We start from the raw sequence: 16,299 nt of genomic DNA on the forward strand, positions 1-16,299 counted from the left end.
TCAGCAGGAAAAACAAGCTGAATATTAAATTCGCTGTTTATTTCCATTTTTTCTCCATGAAGCTTGTAAATTTGAAAGCATGTTACTAATTTTGAATGTTTAAATTTAACTTAAAATCATGTTTTGTGTTGTTAAGCAATTTACAAGCATTAATGGAAAAAAAAGAATTCCTAAAACTCACCAGTACAATTTGTAATGTTAGCCTAAATTTGGCCATTTCCTGGATAAACTTACATTCACCATAAATTAAAGCATGCAATGTTTTCTTATGACAGTTTGACATGTTTGAAACTGGCTATTTTTCATGAACATAGGTTAATGTTAGAGAATTGCTTATTAAAACATATCAACAAAAACATGAGATCGGTAATAATCATTTTAACCAACTTTAAATTTATTATTCATCTACTTTATACAGAATCACATTATGGCCACATTTAATGTAACAGGTCTGCCATAGCATTGTGCAGTTTCAGTATTGTCCAGTTATAATAATAAACAAAGTCTAATGTTTCACAGCAGTAGAGCTCCAGGATAGGAACAGATTCTAAACGCAAACCACTGTGTCCTTACGTCTTCTGGGGAGTAATGCTAACTCTTATTGAGGACTGTTTAATTTTTTCGGTCAGAAAACCACACAGAACAGTCAATGACTCTGTGGAAACAAGAGGATGAAGGAGTTTACGGTGTTCTATATCCTTAATCCTCACTGTGCCATACTTCTCCATATACAGAACATTTCCTCATCTTGGAGGCCGGGTTGTAAAACGCAGTCAGGAATATCTTCATCAGTTCAGTGTGTAATGGACCAAATCAAAGAGAGAAACAAGCAGGAGCTTGAGAAAGGAAGTGCAGATTCCAGAACATACAATGGAACAAGAAGAGAGAAAGGCAAAGATCTAAAACACAATTACAGGAATGTCTCAGTTTTCATTGGTCTAAAGGAAATACACAAACGTAAAGAATCTGTCGCACAATAACTAAAGGGAATCTCTAAAAGAAAAATAATTCATGAGCAAAACAACATGCCTGCATGTTACATGACATCCTAATAATACACCTCTCCTTTTTTCTGAACAACATAATACAGATATATGCATATTAGCCATGATAAACTGAACAATTTACACATACACACTTAACAGGGCCAGGTATTGGCACAGCTCAGGATTGCAAAGTACTTGCAAAGTTTTGTGAACAGCAAAAAAAAAAAGTTTTACGAAGTTAAAATACAATGATCTTAAACCATTAAACAAGAAAAATGTACAGTGTTTGAATTAAGTTAATTTTTGCTATTTTTTCAATACAGAAAAGTGGTATTATTCTGATGGAGAACTTCTATTTCCATTTTAATATATTAAGTTCATCAGTTACGGTTAATCATGTATGCATTTCCTACAATGCCTTAAATGATATAAAGAATTAAAACTATTTTATGTTTCATTTCCGAAGTTATGTGAGGTTTCCAGTTTGAACAGTACTGAAAATTAATGTGTTGTAGTCCTATAATATAATGTGACATGACTGGATTGTTTTAATATAGGCTCGGTAATCCAATATTAAATAGATTTATGTGAGATAAATCATATAAATATTTCCAAAAAACAAAAAGGAATGTACTTTCTGAGAAAGTAGAGATTATACTTGTGGTAGAAACTATAACTGTGTCATATAATCTTTTAAATTATGACATTATTTGCTAACATTTTGACCATAGTCACGTTGGTTAAATAATTTCATATTTTAGTTCTCCATGCTGTGTTTTATCCATCAAAAAAGGGTCATATAAATGTTCCTCCTCATGATTCGAGTATTCAGATGTTCCGTAGCCCATGCCACGGGAAGACATAAATCATAGGTGAGCAAAATATCAGATCAAATAAAAAGTTCATGGAACACTGGAGTGTGTGATTCTTTATAAATCCACAGTGTTGGAAGGAACAAGAGAAAATGCAAGAATAACATTCACGATCCAGTGATCTACGAGAAGCTTGGCACCATTCAATCCGATATCTTACAATGGATGACAGTGAAAATAAACATCACCTGCATGTTGAAACACTAAGTGCTTGTAACAGTGAGTTCATGAGAAGATATCAGACTGCCTTGTCATTCTTCACTGTACATTTCTACAGAAATATCAACAGTATGATACTAATGTAGGGCATTCGCTCCGCTTGGAAGATTTCAGTAGGATGTTGGTGCCCTCCATTGGTCACATGCTGAATCACTTCAGTCCCAGTGCATTTCACATAATGCATCAGAGCTCCTTTTCAAACCTCCGTGGAGAAGAGCATACTCTGCCGTTTACTATCCGGAGTCGGGATCGCCTCCAGCTGCAGGAAGTACAGTAATACTTGGACCTACAGAGACCAATAAATCAACACAACTATTATTTTGATGCTTTTAGACCTCAGGACAGTTCAACTAGAATTCTAGTATTGTCTGGTTGTTTACCTGAGACATAACCTCAAGAGACCAGCTATCACTCATAGAGATGGGCTGCATGGGGATTTTACTGTCCTTTTCAGAGGGGCGAAGGAGGGTCGGGCCGAATACTGTGGCCAGATTGTGGAAGGACATCTTGTTGACGCTCTCATTCTCCGCGACCCTGAGGGAAACAAGGAAGAACGTTTCAGTCAGCACGTAGATCTCAAGCAAATGTGAATGGTGAATTAGCAAAAGAAAAACATTTATTTACACAGTTTAAGTTTTTATTAAAGAGGGGTTATAAATTCTGAGGTTAACTGTAATTATTCTACAGTTAGTTTTGTAAAGAAAAAATTAAGCTTTGGTGTTCTAGGCGGTTCCTACAATATTTTTTATCATAGATTAGAATTAGGTTATCGCAACCACCGATATAAATTTGTATATTTTCACTTAAGAATCCTGTCATTGAAACTAAATGATGGGATCAGACCGCACCTCTTCAGATGGTCCAGCAGAAACAGGAAGGTCAGCAAGTTGGGTTCGGGTATCGAGAGTAACAAATTGAGCATACAGCTTTCCTTTGCCACACTGTCTGATAATGCTGAAGAAAATGAGTAATTAGAATTAAATGATTAATAGGAACTTTTTTGCATGAATGATTCTTCATTAGAACTTGAAAAATACTCAACTGACCGATGCCTTCAGTGAAATTCGCACAGAGTTGATCGGTGAAGAGGGGCTCAGGAAGCTCTCTGAAGTAAAGCTTCAGCGTTCCAGCGATGGCATTCACATCCATTTCACTCATCATAACAGAAACGTCTTTATTGTCTGTTAAATCACAAAAAAATAGCATTTATAGCCATAAATACTTACAGTATTAAATATATAATATTTATTTTGATTTAATTCTAGGGTCATCCCTACAAGAAGCACTTACTGGCATCAAAGGCAGCTTTTAGGGCTTGGATGTCTGTGGCCACACCAGAGACACGATAGATGCCCACTTCCTCCATCCCTCGGCGCTCAATCTCCTCTACACACTGTCTCACAATAAGAGGCACTTTGGAGCTCTCCCGTCTAAGAATTACAAACAGACACGAGTCAACAACTAGCATCTGAAAAATAGATTCATATTGATCTGTGCTTCTTTTTTGGTATTAAAGTTGTAAATACTATGTCCATAGAAGATTATGGGACATCTTATACATATCGTACATACATATAAAACCTACTTTTTTTCTTTCTTTTTTTCATGAAAATGTTTTAATTAAATGTTCAATTATTTAAGGAAATATTTTCTCGCACATTTCTGGGAAGTAAAAAAATAACCAGCATATTCTGAGAGCTTGTTTATTTGTTCACTATGAAAGGAAAACATTCTCATAGCCCATATTTAATCCTACATCTGCATTATCCAGACACAGCATTCCAATATCTCAAAATCAACATCATAATGAGACCACAACCATAAAAATTCTGTCCACTATATACCCCTCCCAAAACAAGTCTTTTTTTTTTTTTTTTACAAAAAATAAATAAATATTATTACAGGGAAATATTTCACTCCTGTGCATTGCTGTTAAACAGTTAAACTATCAAAAATGCATATCTGAGAGTCTCATTCCTAAATCCACCTTCCTGTTTTTATTGCAGTCCTCTGAGGAAAGCCCTTGGCAAACCCTTGCCTTTAATAATAATTTCTTCCTGTTTCTCAGGAAGTCCATAATGTGGTTGCTTTCTTCTGACGGAGACCACCTCTCCTCAGCTTTATTAAAAGGAAGTTCCCCCCTCCTTATTTTTATGATCCCTCATTTGAGTCATGTGGGACTAGGAAAACAGTCGGAGAATGGTCCCTGTGTCCTCTAAATTGAGGGAAACATGGCTGACATCTGACTGGGGTTGCTCTTGAAGCTAGTGGTGTGTATGCAGCATCATTTAAATAAATAAGTTGTAAAAGTATCAAAAAAGTATGGGGTTAGTATGTGGCTGGTCATATGATCTTAACATGGCAGCCCTCATGAGGAAACCCACTTCATGTAAAGGAAAAACAGCTTTTATTAGGCTACTGATATGACTAGAATTGTTTAATGTGACATTTATATTGCATCAGTCATACACTGGATAGATGATAAATTGATTGATTGATTGATTGATTGATTGACTGATTGATTGATTGGCAGGTTGACTCACTTAGTAACAGCCCCAATTTTGACTCCAAACACTCCAGACTGTTTCCTGGAGGGCATCCTCTTCAGACTGAACTCTCTGCTGGTAAACCGCATAGACAGCTTGACCTCAATCTGGAAAGAGTGATGAATGTGCAAAAATCATCTCACTGATGAGAACAAAGCAACTCTGTGCTCAATCTCACCTATAAAATGATCAAGAATTAAATCACTGTAAACTGTGGCCATCAGCTTAATATCGAGCCACATGACTGTGATAATCCATCATTGTGCTTCATATTGTTAAAACTTGATGGCAGACAAATGGTTGTTATATACTGACTGGAGGATAAGAGTACAGCTCTGTTCATAAAATATAAACACACACTAACTTTCAAATGTCTGAGGTCAGTAGGATTGTTTTTAAAGAAATTAATAGTATAATCAGCAAGGAAGGAAACATTCAACTGATCAAAAGTGACAGTAAAGACTTTTACATTTACATTGTTACTTTTATAGTGTTAGCTATTATTTCGACAGCTGAAATCTACTGAAATGTATCGGTTATAAAACTTTAGCGCGGTAAACACACAAAAGCAATTTCTACACAATCATATTTGAATATCTTACGAAATCTGCAAAAGGGACAAGTAATAAGCATCTACATGTGCACTACATACAGTAAATCATCACTTCAGGTGTTCAACAATGATACAGCAACATCAATTATTCACTTCCCAGACAAATATAGATGATCTTAATCAAGTGTACTGGCCTGTTTAAATGTAGACGGCATTTTGAACCTTTAATAAAATTATTGTTTCTATTATTAGACCAGTAATTGTGTTATTATTGTGCAGGATGAGCCACACTGACCCCATTCATGCTGATTACTGTCCTCTGCCAGTCTTTACCCTGCAGCGATTGAGGATCCAGCTGTGAACATAGGGACAAATGTCAGTCAAGAGGATAATCCTTATCTGAGCGTGACCCAAACACAGAGTCACCTGCTAAAAATGGCAGCTCAGTGAACACGCTACTGGAAAGTATCTACATTTCATTAAATAAATCAACAAACAAATACGCCAAGCCTGGACAAGGAAAGATAGCTGCCCAGGCACATAGTACAGCATTTGAATGATGCAGAAACCATACGATTTCATCTGAACTGATATAGACAAAATAATCACTTAAACTTAAAGAAAGGCACTACCTAAATAACAGTACAATCCAAACGGTTTCCCTTCTTTATGATATGTCTATCTTCCCAAGTCTTATAGTATTACATAACGTCCACATAGTCGGTTGTCATTACTAATCTAGTGACAGATTCTGTTCTAATCATGTCTCTAATACCAGGGTGTCAGTTTATAATTACTGTGGTCTGCTATGGGTATTGTGATAACATAATTTACCAGCTTGCTGCCAATGGAAAGACCTGTACTGATCGCTTAATTTACTCATGCCAAAAAATCTGATGTAATTGAAAGCAACTGGTACACAAGTACATAATGATATAACAGTAACAATCTATGTCATATTTCAAATGTTCAGAAGACATCTAGAGTGTTCCGAAGGGGAAATTAATCTTTTGTATGCATCATGTTATCATGGGTTTAACACATTGTTTTAGGCAGGCCGTGTCTAGTTTTAGCACAGTAAACCAAAAGATCAGTATCACAATACAATTTGGCGTCAGTAATATATATATATATATATATATATATATATATATATATATATATATATATATATATATATATATATATATATATATATATATATATATATATATATATATTTAAAATAAATACCTGTATTCAGCAAGGATTAATTTATAAAGTTACAAAATATTTCAGTTTTAAATGAATGCTGTTCTTTTGAGCTTTGCATTAATCAAAGAATCCTGAAAAAAAATAAGTTTTTCACTAAAATATTAAGCTGCACAACTGTTTTCAGCATTGATGAAATGTTTTTTGAGAAGCAAATGTGCATATTGGAATGATTTCTGAAAGATCATGTGACACTTAAGACTGGAGTAATGACAAAATTCTGCATATAAAATTACATTTGAAAATAAATTCAACAAGAAAAAAATTGTTTAATTGTAGTTATATTTCACAGTTTTACTGTTTTTACTGTAATTTGATCAAATAAATGCAGCCTTTTGAGCATTAAAGATTTCTTTCAAAACAAAATAATATAACAGACCACAAACCTTTGAATTGTATACTGTGGGAGAATATAAAATGTGTAATTATAAAGACAATATATATATATATCATTGACAGTGTATCCAGCACACTGGGAACTTTTTTTCCCCACAAAACTAAATGCAGATTTAATATCTTAAATTATATCTTTTAGAATCACATTTTGACCCCCAGCTGCCCTTTGCTGCCTCCTGGAGGTCACCAGTTAAAAAAAAAATCCCTTCCATACACCAGCCTTATCACACATTTTTTATCTTATGTACTCCATCAGTAAGTCTCAAGCCTTAATATTTTTCAAATCACAATGTTATATTACCTTAAAAAACAATACATACCCTACCATGTTACCGATGCAGACCAAAAAAAAAAAAAAAAAAAAACATTCGTCCAATGATCAACAGAAACATCCACATCAAACACTCCAGCATCTCGATTTCTAATCAAACTGCTTAACAATATTCATCTATATAAACCAAGTTAACAAACTGAGTTTCTTATTTCCTAAATCCCCACACAGGATTCCAGCCTCTCGTTACCTTCTGCCTGAGGAGCGTGTTTCGCACTCTACCCCAGAGTCGAGCCCCACTGCTGGGACCCTTCCTCAGGCCAGTCTCCACCTCCTCATCCTCCTCCTGTTTCTCCTCTTCCTCCACCGCACAGCTGCGTATCAACTCTTCCTTCACTATAGTAGTCTTCGTTCTACCATAATGCTCTTCACCATCCTGCATCTGGTCCTTTTTGCCCATCTCGCTCAAGTTCCTCAGTGGATGCTACTGTAATTCACAAGAAGCAGCAGGCTACAGGAACAGGAATCCCTGTCCGTTCACAGAAGCACAGTCAGATTTGGGTCTTCTAACACAACGGCCAACTGGTGTTCCATGACATCCTGAAGTGGTGTGTGTTTTGGTGTAACGGTTCTCATGCTGGTCTGGATGAATCTTGAGTTCACACACACAGAGCTCCCCTGATGGAGCGCTCACACAGATGGAGCGCTGGGATTAACTACAGAATCTCCGCCCACCCTGATGATTACGGCCCAGTGGGGCGGCTGACCTACCAACAACGCATTCAAGACAAGTTCAAGGGTTTCGCTTGGTGCTCTTCTGCTTCTCAGCAATGAAATGTGCCACTTCGTAAGTTTAGGACAGTGCTATGTTTTTCCAACCAGTGTATAGATGCTGTGGTTGCTGATACACACTTTCACTCAACCAACCCGTGATTTCGCACCTGCACCTTTGGGACTCTGTCAGCGTGTCATGTCCCACTTTCTCTTTGGAGCAGTGCCAAACAGCTCTGATGACAATCCATAGTACAGTCCTTCTAATCCTTTTCTAGCACAACACCTCAGCGTTTCCCTAAAGCTGCCCCTCTGTCAAGCGGCCACTCTGGTTTCTCTGGTAACATGAGCACACCACCGCATATGGCAGGATTATCTACCTGAACAACTAACCGGCTTTGTTCTGTTTATTGCATTAGAGATTAAAAATGTAAATGCTTAGTCACTAAGGGTAAGCAGATTATTGCTTGTTCTATGTATGACTAATCGATAAAATTGAAAACAACATAATACAAATTCATGATTGATTGCTTAGATTTGTGCACAGAGAAACATTGTCAGTCACTTCAAGTAGTGAAAACACACTTCTGTAAGTAAAAAAAAAAAAGACACATCTGAGTCCACAACATGACCTAAAGCTCATAAGTATATGTTGGCAAGTCCTTAATTTATTAGCATTTAATTCATGTAACATTTTTGAAATGAGAAATGAGAACAGGATCAGTTTTCAAAATGAGAACAGGATTATTTGAGCTGTTGACTGTCCGGTGTTTGTTGGTGAGGACATCCCTGGGCTTTGTAACCACTGTGAGGAACCGCTGTTGAAAACATATAAACAGCTCGCCTTCTCAAAGCTCCCTAATATATTAAAATATCATCTAAACAGGCATACCTGAATCTGTCCTTTGGCCATGATGCGATCCATGTTCTCCCCATCATCCCTGCACTGTCTGACCTTACTGTAGCACAGCAGTCTGAGGGTCTGAGAGCCCTCCAGCTCGATCTCAAACTCCTGTGAAAAGAGGGGCCAACCTCCATTTAATCATACCGTTCAACTTGCATTGTAATGTCTTTTCATATTTTAAGCTGCAGGGTGTCATTTGTGATTGCTCAATTAGTTGGATCAAATGATATTGCAGCATAAGGACTAATATTTTGTCTTTGTTACACTGGAGGTTTCACTAAATGTTTCTGAAGAAAGCTACGTGCAGAGGATGGGCTGCAGTTCTGACCTCATTCCAGTTCGGCTCTGTGGCGTCTCTGTAAACACGTGTTTTTGCTTTGTTCACAAAATAGCCAAATGTGTCCACCTCTAATGTACAGTACAGATCTGGAGGGGGAGAGAACAGAAAACAAGCCGGTTCCATATAAACCATTTTCAAATTTAAAACAACAAAAACAATAACAATAACACTGAACGTTAATCAGAAATTGAAAGTTGTTTCCCCACATAGTATTATTTTATATAAAAGTTTTAGGCAGTATGACAAAAATCCCTATAACTATTACAATCATTTTTATAGTAAGTATATTTTATCAATTTTCAATTTTTATTTGATATTCTTAATTTTTTACATAATTTACTGAATTAAAAATAATATTTAAAAAAAGATGAGTCACAAAAAAAAAAAAAAGATTATTGAAATCAAAAGCAATCCTAAATAATCAAAAGCAGCTGTCATTGTATAACACATCATTTTTCACTTGTCAGTTTGAAACATTGAAAATAAGACTTTTCAGCAGCTATTACTTCAGTCTTCAGTGTCACATGATTCTTCAGAAATCATTCTAATATGCTAATTTGGTGCTCAAGAAAAATATATGTTAAAAACAGTTGTGCTGCTTAATTCTTTTGTGGAAACCATGATACATATTTTCTACGATTCTTTGATGAATATAAAACTCAAAAGGACACCATTTATATGAAATTTAAATTGGTTGTAACAAATTAATCAATGTATATATTAAAATTATTTAAAAAAAGAAAAACCTTACTGATCCCACATTTTATATAGCTTGCTTATCAGAATATGTTTTTACTTTTTATGCAAAGAGTCTTTAGCTCTTATTAAATTAACTGTCACCATGGTATATACAGTAATGACATTAACCCCAATTTCCTAAACAATGAATGAGTGAGAACAAAAAAAAGACATCAAATATTAGTGATTGAAAGTTAAATTTAAGAGTTAATCCACCCGTCCCACAGCTGCTCACAGAGAGAACTCTGCCCAACAACAGCAGGGAGCATGTCAGGTGTTTCCATGCATGTGCGCACATATTAGGGAGGCATTCAATAATTTAATGATTACTGTGAGCCGGATTTCATTCCATCTAATTGCAACCACCGAAAAAACCCACTGCTGCAGTCCCATAAGCTAGGTGAGACATCCCGTGCCAGACAACTTACTCAAGCTCTGTTTCAGCCCTGTTGCAGAATGAACAATCACATTTAGAAAGCCATACAGCCCTGTGGATTCATCATCTAATGGGAGAAAAATGGGAGAAATTTCAGATACAGTAGAAAGAAAGAAAATGCTATAAAGATCTTATTAAAAACCAGTCAAACAAGGCTCTCACCTTCTTTATTGATTGTCAGAGGAACGTTGTGAACGGTCTGTAGCTTCACGCAGGAGTTGGTGAGCATCTGCAACTCCAGAGAAGTCAAAGAAAAACTCTTGAAACCTGTGAGAAAAAAGAACGTACAGAAACTAAGAGAGCCTTTCTCAATGAGGTCATTGATATCTGCATTTATCTAGTGACTCTCTCTTAAAGGAAAAGAGCAGTTTACAGAGTCCTTCTGTTTTCATGCACGCGAAAAGGTTTCTGTGAGGAACAGCAATCCTTACACTTTTTCTGCTGCTCCCGAATGATCTCCCTCCATTCTTCTCGCTCGTAATCGGATGAAATCAGGAATGTATAGCCCTGAAATACAGAAATAAGAACATTTGAAAATGGCTTTTAAATGTTAAACGTCTGTCTTAGTTTTAGGAAATTGTCTGGTATTGGTTCTACCTTGCCATTCCTGTTGCTGACTCTGAAGGCCATGCATGGAGACATGAGTAGAAGCAGCGATTCCTGTTCGCACAGTTTCTTCCTGAGACGATCGAGGACTTTGCCTCCTTTACATACTCTCTGAACACATGAGAGAATTTGAGGAAGGAGGTGGGAAACAATTAGCACAAAGCTGAATGTTTACTTTAGAAATGCATTTCTGCAAACATGTTTAACTGCCTCATCTACCTTCTCTCTCTGTATCTCATTCTTGATCTGGGAGATCTTGACCTTCACAGCATCTATGTCTTCCTCTGGTATCTGGGTGACCGGCGAAAACTCAGATTCATCGATGGTCTGAAACGTGACGTCGGCTAGCGGGATATACCACTTACAGTCATACTGCTGCCCCTTCCTGAAAATAGGAAGACACCGAAACCAGAGGTCACAGTTATGACAAAGAAAAAAAAAAACTATGAAATAAGGATTGTTTCTACAGGCAAAAAAAGTTTCATATAGATTGACTTGCCCTCCGGTTTGCTTCTTCAATTTGGCGCAAAGCAGCAGGTCGGTAAAGAGGAAGACATGTCGAAGTTTTCGTGCCCCTTCTACTAACTCCACCATAAACTGGTCTCTGAGAAGCTGTCGATTCTTTAAAGACATTATAGGCATATTATTACTTTAATATGCAGGACAATAACAAATGATGATAACAAATTATAACAAATTATATATTTCGAAGTTTGACGCCTTATGTTTCTGAGAACCTTGGGGATGTGTAAAGGCACCATCATCATTTTTGGAAACCAGAAAATAACCTTAACACAATTATTTTCAACTGTTTACCAACAGGGGGCGTTCATGTATCGTTTACTGTCCCATGAATCAGTGGCAGTCACTATTTTCCCTGAGGCATGGGGTCATTTAAAAGTAGGTGAGGAGGAAAAACAGCCAATGAGAAGCTCAGACCCGTTCACTCAGATGGAGGCATGACACACTTAAGTAATTGCGCTATTGTAGGCGAGTCATGGGAGCTATTTTCATGATAATGATGGCAGCCTGAAGGGGTTTCAACCTCAGACAAGCACGGCTGGATAGAATGAAAAAGGTGTGCTGGATGAGATGATTCACAAAAGGTGAATGATGGTTGAATGATGGTTATTACCTACTGTAGGTCACATTAGAGGAAAAATTAAGCCTTAAAGGGAGACTCCATCCCAAAATGAAAATGTTTTCATTAATCACTTATCCCCATGTCGTTACAAACACGTAAAAGCTTAGTTTATCTTCGGAACACAATTTAAGATATTTTGGATAAAAATCAGTAGGCTTGTGACTGTCCATTAACTGCCGAATAAATAACAGTGTCAAAGTCCAGGAAAGTATGAAAATCATCGTCAGAATGTTCCATCTGCCATTGTAGGTTCAACCGTAACATTATGAAGCAACGAGAATACTTTTTGTACACAAAGAAAACAAAAATAACGACTTTATTCAACAATTCTTCTCCTCTGTGTCAATCATCGTAGCACCAATTTGGCAAATCTGAGCTGTACGCAGGTGGCATACGCTCTTTTGTGTCCGCCGCACCACAAGGATATGTTTTTTATGTGTATTTACGCCTTGGTTTCAAAGCAAATGACAATGGGCACAGCTCAGATTTGCCAAAATGTTGGTATGCTGATTTGGGGTGACACAGAGGAGAGGAATTGTTGAATAAAGTAGTTATTTTTGTTTTCTTCGTGTACAAAAAGTATTCTCGACACGTCATAACGTTACTGTTATTTATTTGGCAGTCTATGGGACAGTAACAAGCCACCTTGTTTTCATAATATCTTAAATTGTGTCCCGAAGACGAACGAAGCTTTGACGGGTTTGGAACGACATGGGGACAAATGATTAATGACAAAATTTTCATTTTTGGGTGGAGTAACCTTTTAAATGGTTTGAAAAACAATATATTGTCCTTAAAATAACAAAGCAACATTAAATTGAAAAAGTTCTGTACAAGAGGTTCCGAAAGATGTCCATCTAGGGTCATTCGTTACAACTGGGTGAGTGGCTGAATCTTCCCCTAATTGAAGGCTGTGTGACATATGTGAAAGACATCTGCTCTTTTCATGGCCTGGATTGTCTGTATGTGTGTGCAGATGCATTCGAAACACTGGCTCTGACCTGTGACCCTGGCTTCAGAGATTGTGTTTACCCCTGCATTTTTTTCTCCTAAAGTAAACCAGGATTTGGCCAACATGAAATCGGGTGCAGTATTGACTTTCACACATTTAGAGAGATCTGCTAAAACAGCCTAAGATGAGAAGCAGCACATGGCCATGAGCTGGAAATCAATCATCTCAATGGCAATAATTACACAGGACATGGACCAAGATGCCCTGACAAATGATAATGCTGAAAAATACAATTACTTTCTTTCTAAACGTGCTTTGTCAGACTGCTCACTATTTGCAATATTATTCTATTGTTATGTTTTTGGTGATGTTTTATCATAAGTCATTAAATCATTATGTTTAGACTTAGAATATAGTGCACAAAATACTTTTATGATGCTTTAGTATCCTTCTTGAAGCTTGAACGTAAAAATTTAATTTTACTTTAAATGTAATTTAAATTTGTCTTTTATACTCCTTTGATCCAAAATGGTTTGTTGTTCCATTAGAGAAACAAAGGGTTATTTTAGGTATTGTGTGTCTGGCAAATATCCACAGTTAACATACTTTGATGAATACTTTCTTGTATAGTTGTATAATTATGTTTTATCATCAGTTCCTTCAAAGTGATAAAAATAAATTCTTACAAAGTACAAATCTTGGCAGGAATCATGATTAAGTTGAGCTGTACTGTTCCCCAGCTTACGTCAGACGTTCCTTTAATCATTCCAATAATAAATGAGAAGTATCTTTGAATTATATCTCTGTGTTTTCTGTAATAAAAAATTCCTGGCATGTCCATAAGCCTACAATCAGAGAGCCACTTCCCACACAGTTTTCCAGTAATCAGCGAGGAAGTCTAGTACCAGGTCAGCTGACTCACAGGTCAGAGGGTCAGAAGAGTGTGCAAATATGTGTTTGTGTTCATTCTGAAGCTGGGAAGGGTGTTGAGACACTTCTCGTTTCGCATAAACGACCTTTGATAAAGGAGGAAGGGGAACAGGAAGGCAGGAGATGATTATATTGTTGATGGGACATTGTAGCGTTATGCAACCGGAGCATACTGATGAATATTTTTAAACCTTTTGTAAAAAATATTACTAAGAATTACAGTACAAGAGTTTATCAGCAAGGGGTTTTCTTTTGGCCTTGTCACCTTGAGCTCATGTGCGCATACACATATCAATCATTATTTTCAAAAAGATTTTTAAATGTATTTTTTAAGGCAAAAAATATTATGACTAATTCATAATTTTTTTTTTTTTTTGAGGAGTTGCACAAAATAAATTTTAAAGCCTGCACTAATCTTGTTTGTTTAAAAAAATCAGTTTATGACATTTTGTCTCCACAGTTGCATATTTTTCCTTATATATCTCATATTTGATCAGTCTTAATGACTTTAACACATCAGGGTCTTCAGGCGTCCTCATATACTGTTATGTTTTGCTTATACACACACACACACTATATATATATATATATATATGTGTGTGTGTGTGTGTGTGTTTGTGTATGTAATATATATATATATATATATATATATATATATATATATAGCCTGTTGGTCACACCACATGACTCTATTTGGAATCTTTTTTTTTATTTATATAATGTAGCAGTGTTCTAAAAACGTTATATTTTAAACAAAACTATGAATTAAATAAACATTTAAAATTAATCTGATTTTAGAGAAAGTTGTCTCAATCAATCATTGTTTAAATATGGTCATTGACATACAGTCTGCTCTTTCACTGGGCGGCACTGACCTCTCCTTTCTTCACTGTCATAGACTGACGGCGGGGCGTGATCTCCTCATTAATGCTGGAGAGGAAGTTCTGGGAAATGCGGAGGGCGTCCTGCAGGAGAGGGTGATCTGGATGACTGGATGGGGTGTGCTTCAGCAGGTCCTGAAACACACAGACTTCTCTAATATTGCAAAACTCTCAATCAATCGAGTGTGTAAATCAATACAGCCTTAGCTCCTCCAAATAAAACCGGTAAACATTCTCACATGAGTAAAATAAATGATTAGGTGCATGTTCTTTCAGTTTTACTCACGTGGAGGACGAGAGTACTGCGAGTGACTCGATCCACTGGTTTATACAGCAGCGCTAAGAACAAGAAAGAGTGATCAGAACACTGATAAGTGCAGTTAAAGGAGAGTAAAAGTGGAAAAACTACTTACATTCCAGAGAGTTCTTGGCATTCTGATCCTTAGCACTCTTGACTTTCAGATTCTGAAGGTGAAATTATATAGAAGTACATAAATATACAAGGAGGCAAAGATATCAGGCCCTGTTTTGACGGTATAACTGACCTCTGAAATCTCAGCAAACTGAGAATTGGCTTGACAACACTTTTCAGCCGTTTCTACAGCAACCTTATAGTTGTCCACAAAAGCCCTGTACATGCCGAGCTGGCTGGCCTGTGTGGGAAGATAAAACCACAGAAGAGAGTGAGAGAGAAGGTGGTTGAAAGATAAAAGTCAGTGCTAGAGGCGGATTACTCATGCATGTTACTTCGGCTTAATTCTGCTTACTAAGCAGGCAGTTTTTTGTGGCCTGTTTTAACAAGGTTGACATGCTTCTGATATTCAAAGACAAGCAAATACCAGCCTAAATGCTTAAAGACAACAGCACTCAACACAGAGGACCAATTATCACGATGACGTAATTGGTCAATCTTAAAGCAATAGTTCAACCATAAAATTAAATTTGTTGAACATTCACTCAACCTCAGACCATCCAAGATGTAGAGGAGTTTCATCGAAACAGATTTACATCACTTGCTCACCAACTGATTCGAAACGGCTGATGAAAACATCGCAAAACTCCACAACACGACTCCAGTCTATCAATTAATGTCTTGTGAAATGAAAAAATAAGACGTGTTTGTAAGAAATAAATCCATAATTAAGGTGTTATAACTTATAGCCACTGTATCCATCCCCTTTCACTTGTGCTTGATCTGTGCATATTTCTCTCCTGATTCAGATGAGATGTCTTTTTCACTGGAGAATGCGATATAATGGAGGGAGGACTAATTTAAGTTAAAAACGTCTTTGTGATGGATTTGTTTTATTTGTTATGATTATTACTGGAGTCGTGTGGATTACTCGTGGATTATTGTGATTTTTTTATCAGCTGTGAGAACTTTGAAGAAAGATCCATTGCTGACCAAGTGATATAAAGCTGAATTTCTCCAAACCTATTTCAATAAAGAAATAAACTCATCTACATCTTGAATGGCCTAAGGGCGACTACATTTTCATAAAA

General features: G+C 36.5%; 1 protein-coding gene across 2 annotated transcripts in view; it reads right to left on the bottom strand.

Moving 5' to 3' along the window:
• Nucleotides 1-369: 369 nt before the first annotated feature.
• Nucleotides 370-16,299, bottom strand: part of LOC113096389 (breakpoint cluster region protein-like) — a 36,510-nt gene continuing 20,580 nt past the window's right edge. The window contains exons 5-23 of one of the 2 annotated variants that reach the window (XM_026261768.1): nucleotides 15,342-15,449; nucleotides 15,210-15,261; nucleotides 15,083-15,135; nucleotides 14,791-14,931; nucleotides 11,389-11,510; nucleotides 11,109-11,274; nucleotides 10,881-11,000; nucleotides 10,715-10,790; nucleotides 10,446-10,550; nucleotides 10,276-10,350; nucleotides 9,098-9,195; nucleotides 8,758-8,877; nucleotides 5,472-5,531; nucleotides 4,621-4,730; nucleotides 3,368-3,507; nucleotides 3,124-3,258; nucleotides 2,926-3,031; nucleotides 2,458-2,611; nucleotides 370-2,363 (exon numbers count right to left, since the gene is read on the bottom strand). In XM_026261768.1, the coding sequence (XP_026117553.1) occupies nucleotides 2,274-2,363; nucleotides 2,458-2,611; nucleotides 2,926-3,031; nucleotides 3,124-3,258; nucleotides 3,368-3,507; nucleotides 4,621-4,730; nucleotides 5,472-5,531; nucleotides 8,758-8,877; nucleotides 9,098-9,195; nucleotides 10,276-10,350; nucleotides 10,446-10,550; nucleotides 10,715-10,790; nucleotides 10,881-11,000; nucleotides 11,109-11,274; nucleotides 11,389-11,510; nucleotides 14,791-14,931; nucleotides 15,083-15,135; nucleotides 15,210-15,261; nucleotides 15,342-15,449 (2,031 nt within the window). In that variant the 3' untranslated portion in view covers nucleotides 370-2,273. Of the gene's footprint in view, nucleotides 2,364-2,457; nucleotides 2,612-2,925; nucleotides 3,032-3,123; nucleotides 3,259-3,367; nucleotides 3,508-4,620; nucleotides 4,731-5,471; nucleotides 5,532-7,344; nucleotides 8,342-8,757; nucleotides 8,878-9,097; nucleotides 9,196-10,275; nucleotides 10,351-10,445; nucleotides 10,551-10,714; nucleotides 10,791-10,880; nucleotides 11,001-11,108; nucleotides 11,275-11,388; nucleotides 11,511-14,790; nucleotides 14,932-15,082; nucleotides 15,136-15,209; nucleotides 15,262-15,341; nucleotides 15,450-16,299 lie in introns of those variants that run through there. The other variant, XM_026261769.1, reaches the window with a different exon arrangement.

The sequence above is a fragment of the Carassius auratus genome, unplaced genomic scaffold, assembly GCF_003368295.1.
Source record: "Carassius auratus strain Wakin unplaced genomic scaffold, ASM336829v1 scaf_tig00215912, whole genome shotgun sequence".
NCBI classification, from domain to species: Eukaryota; Metazoa; Chordata; class Actinopteri; order Cypriniformes; family Cyprinidae; genus Carassius; species Carassius auratus.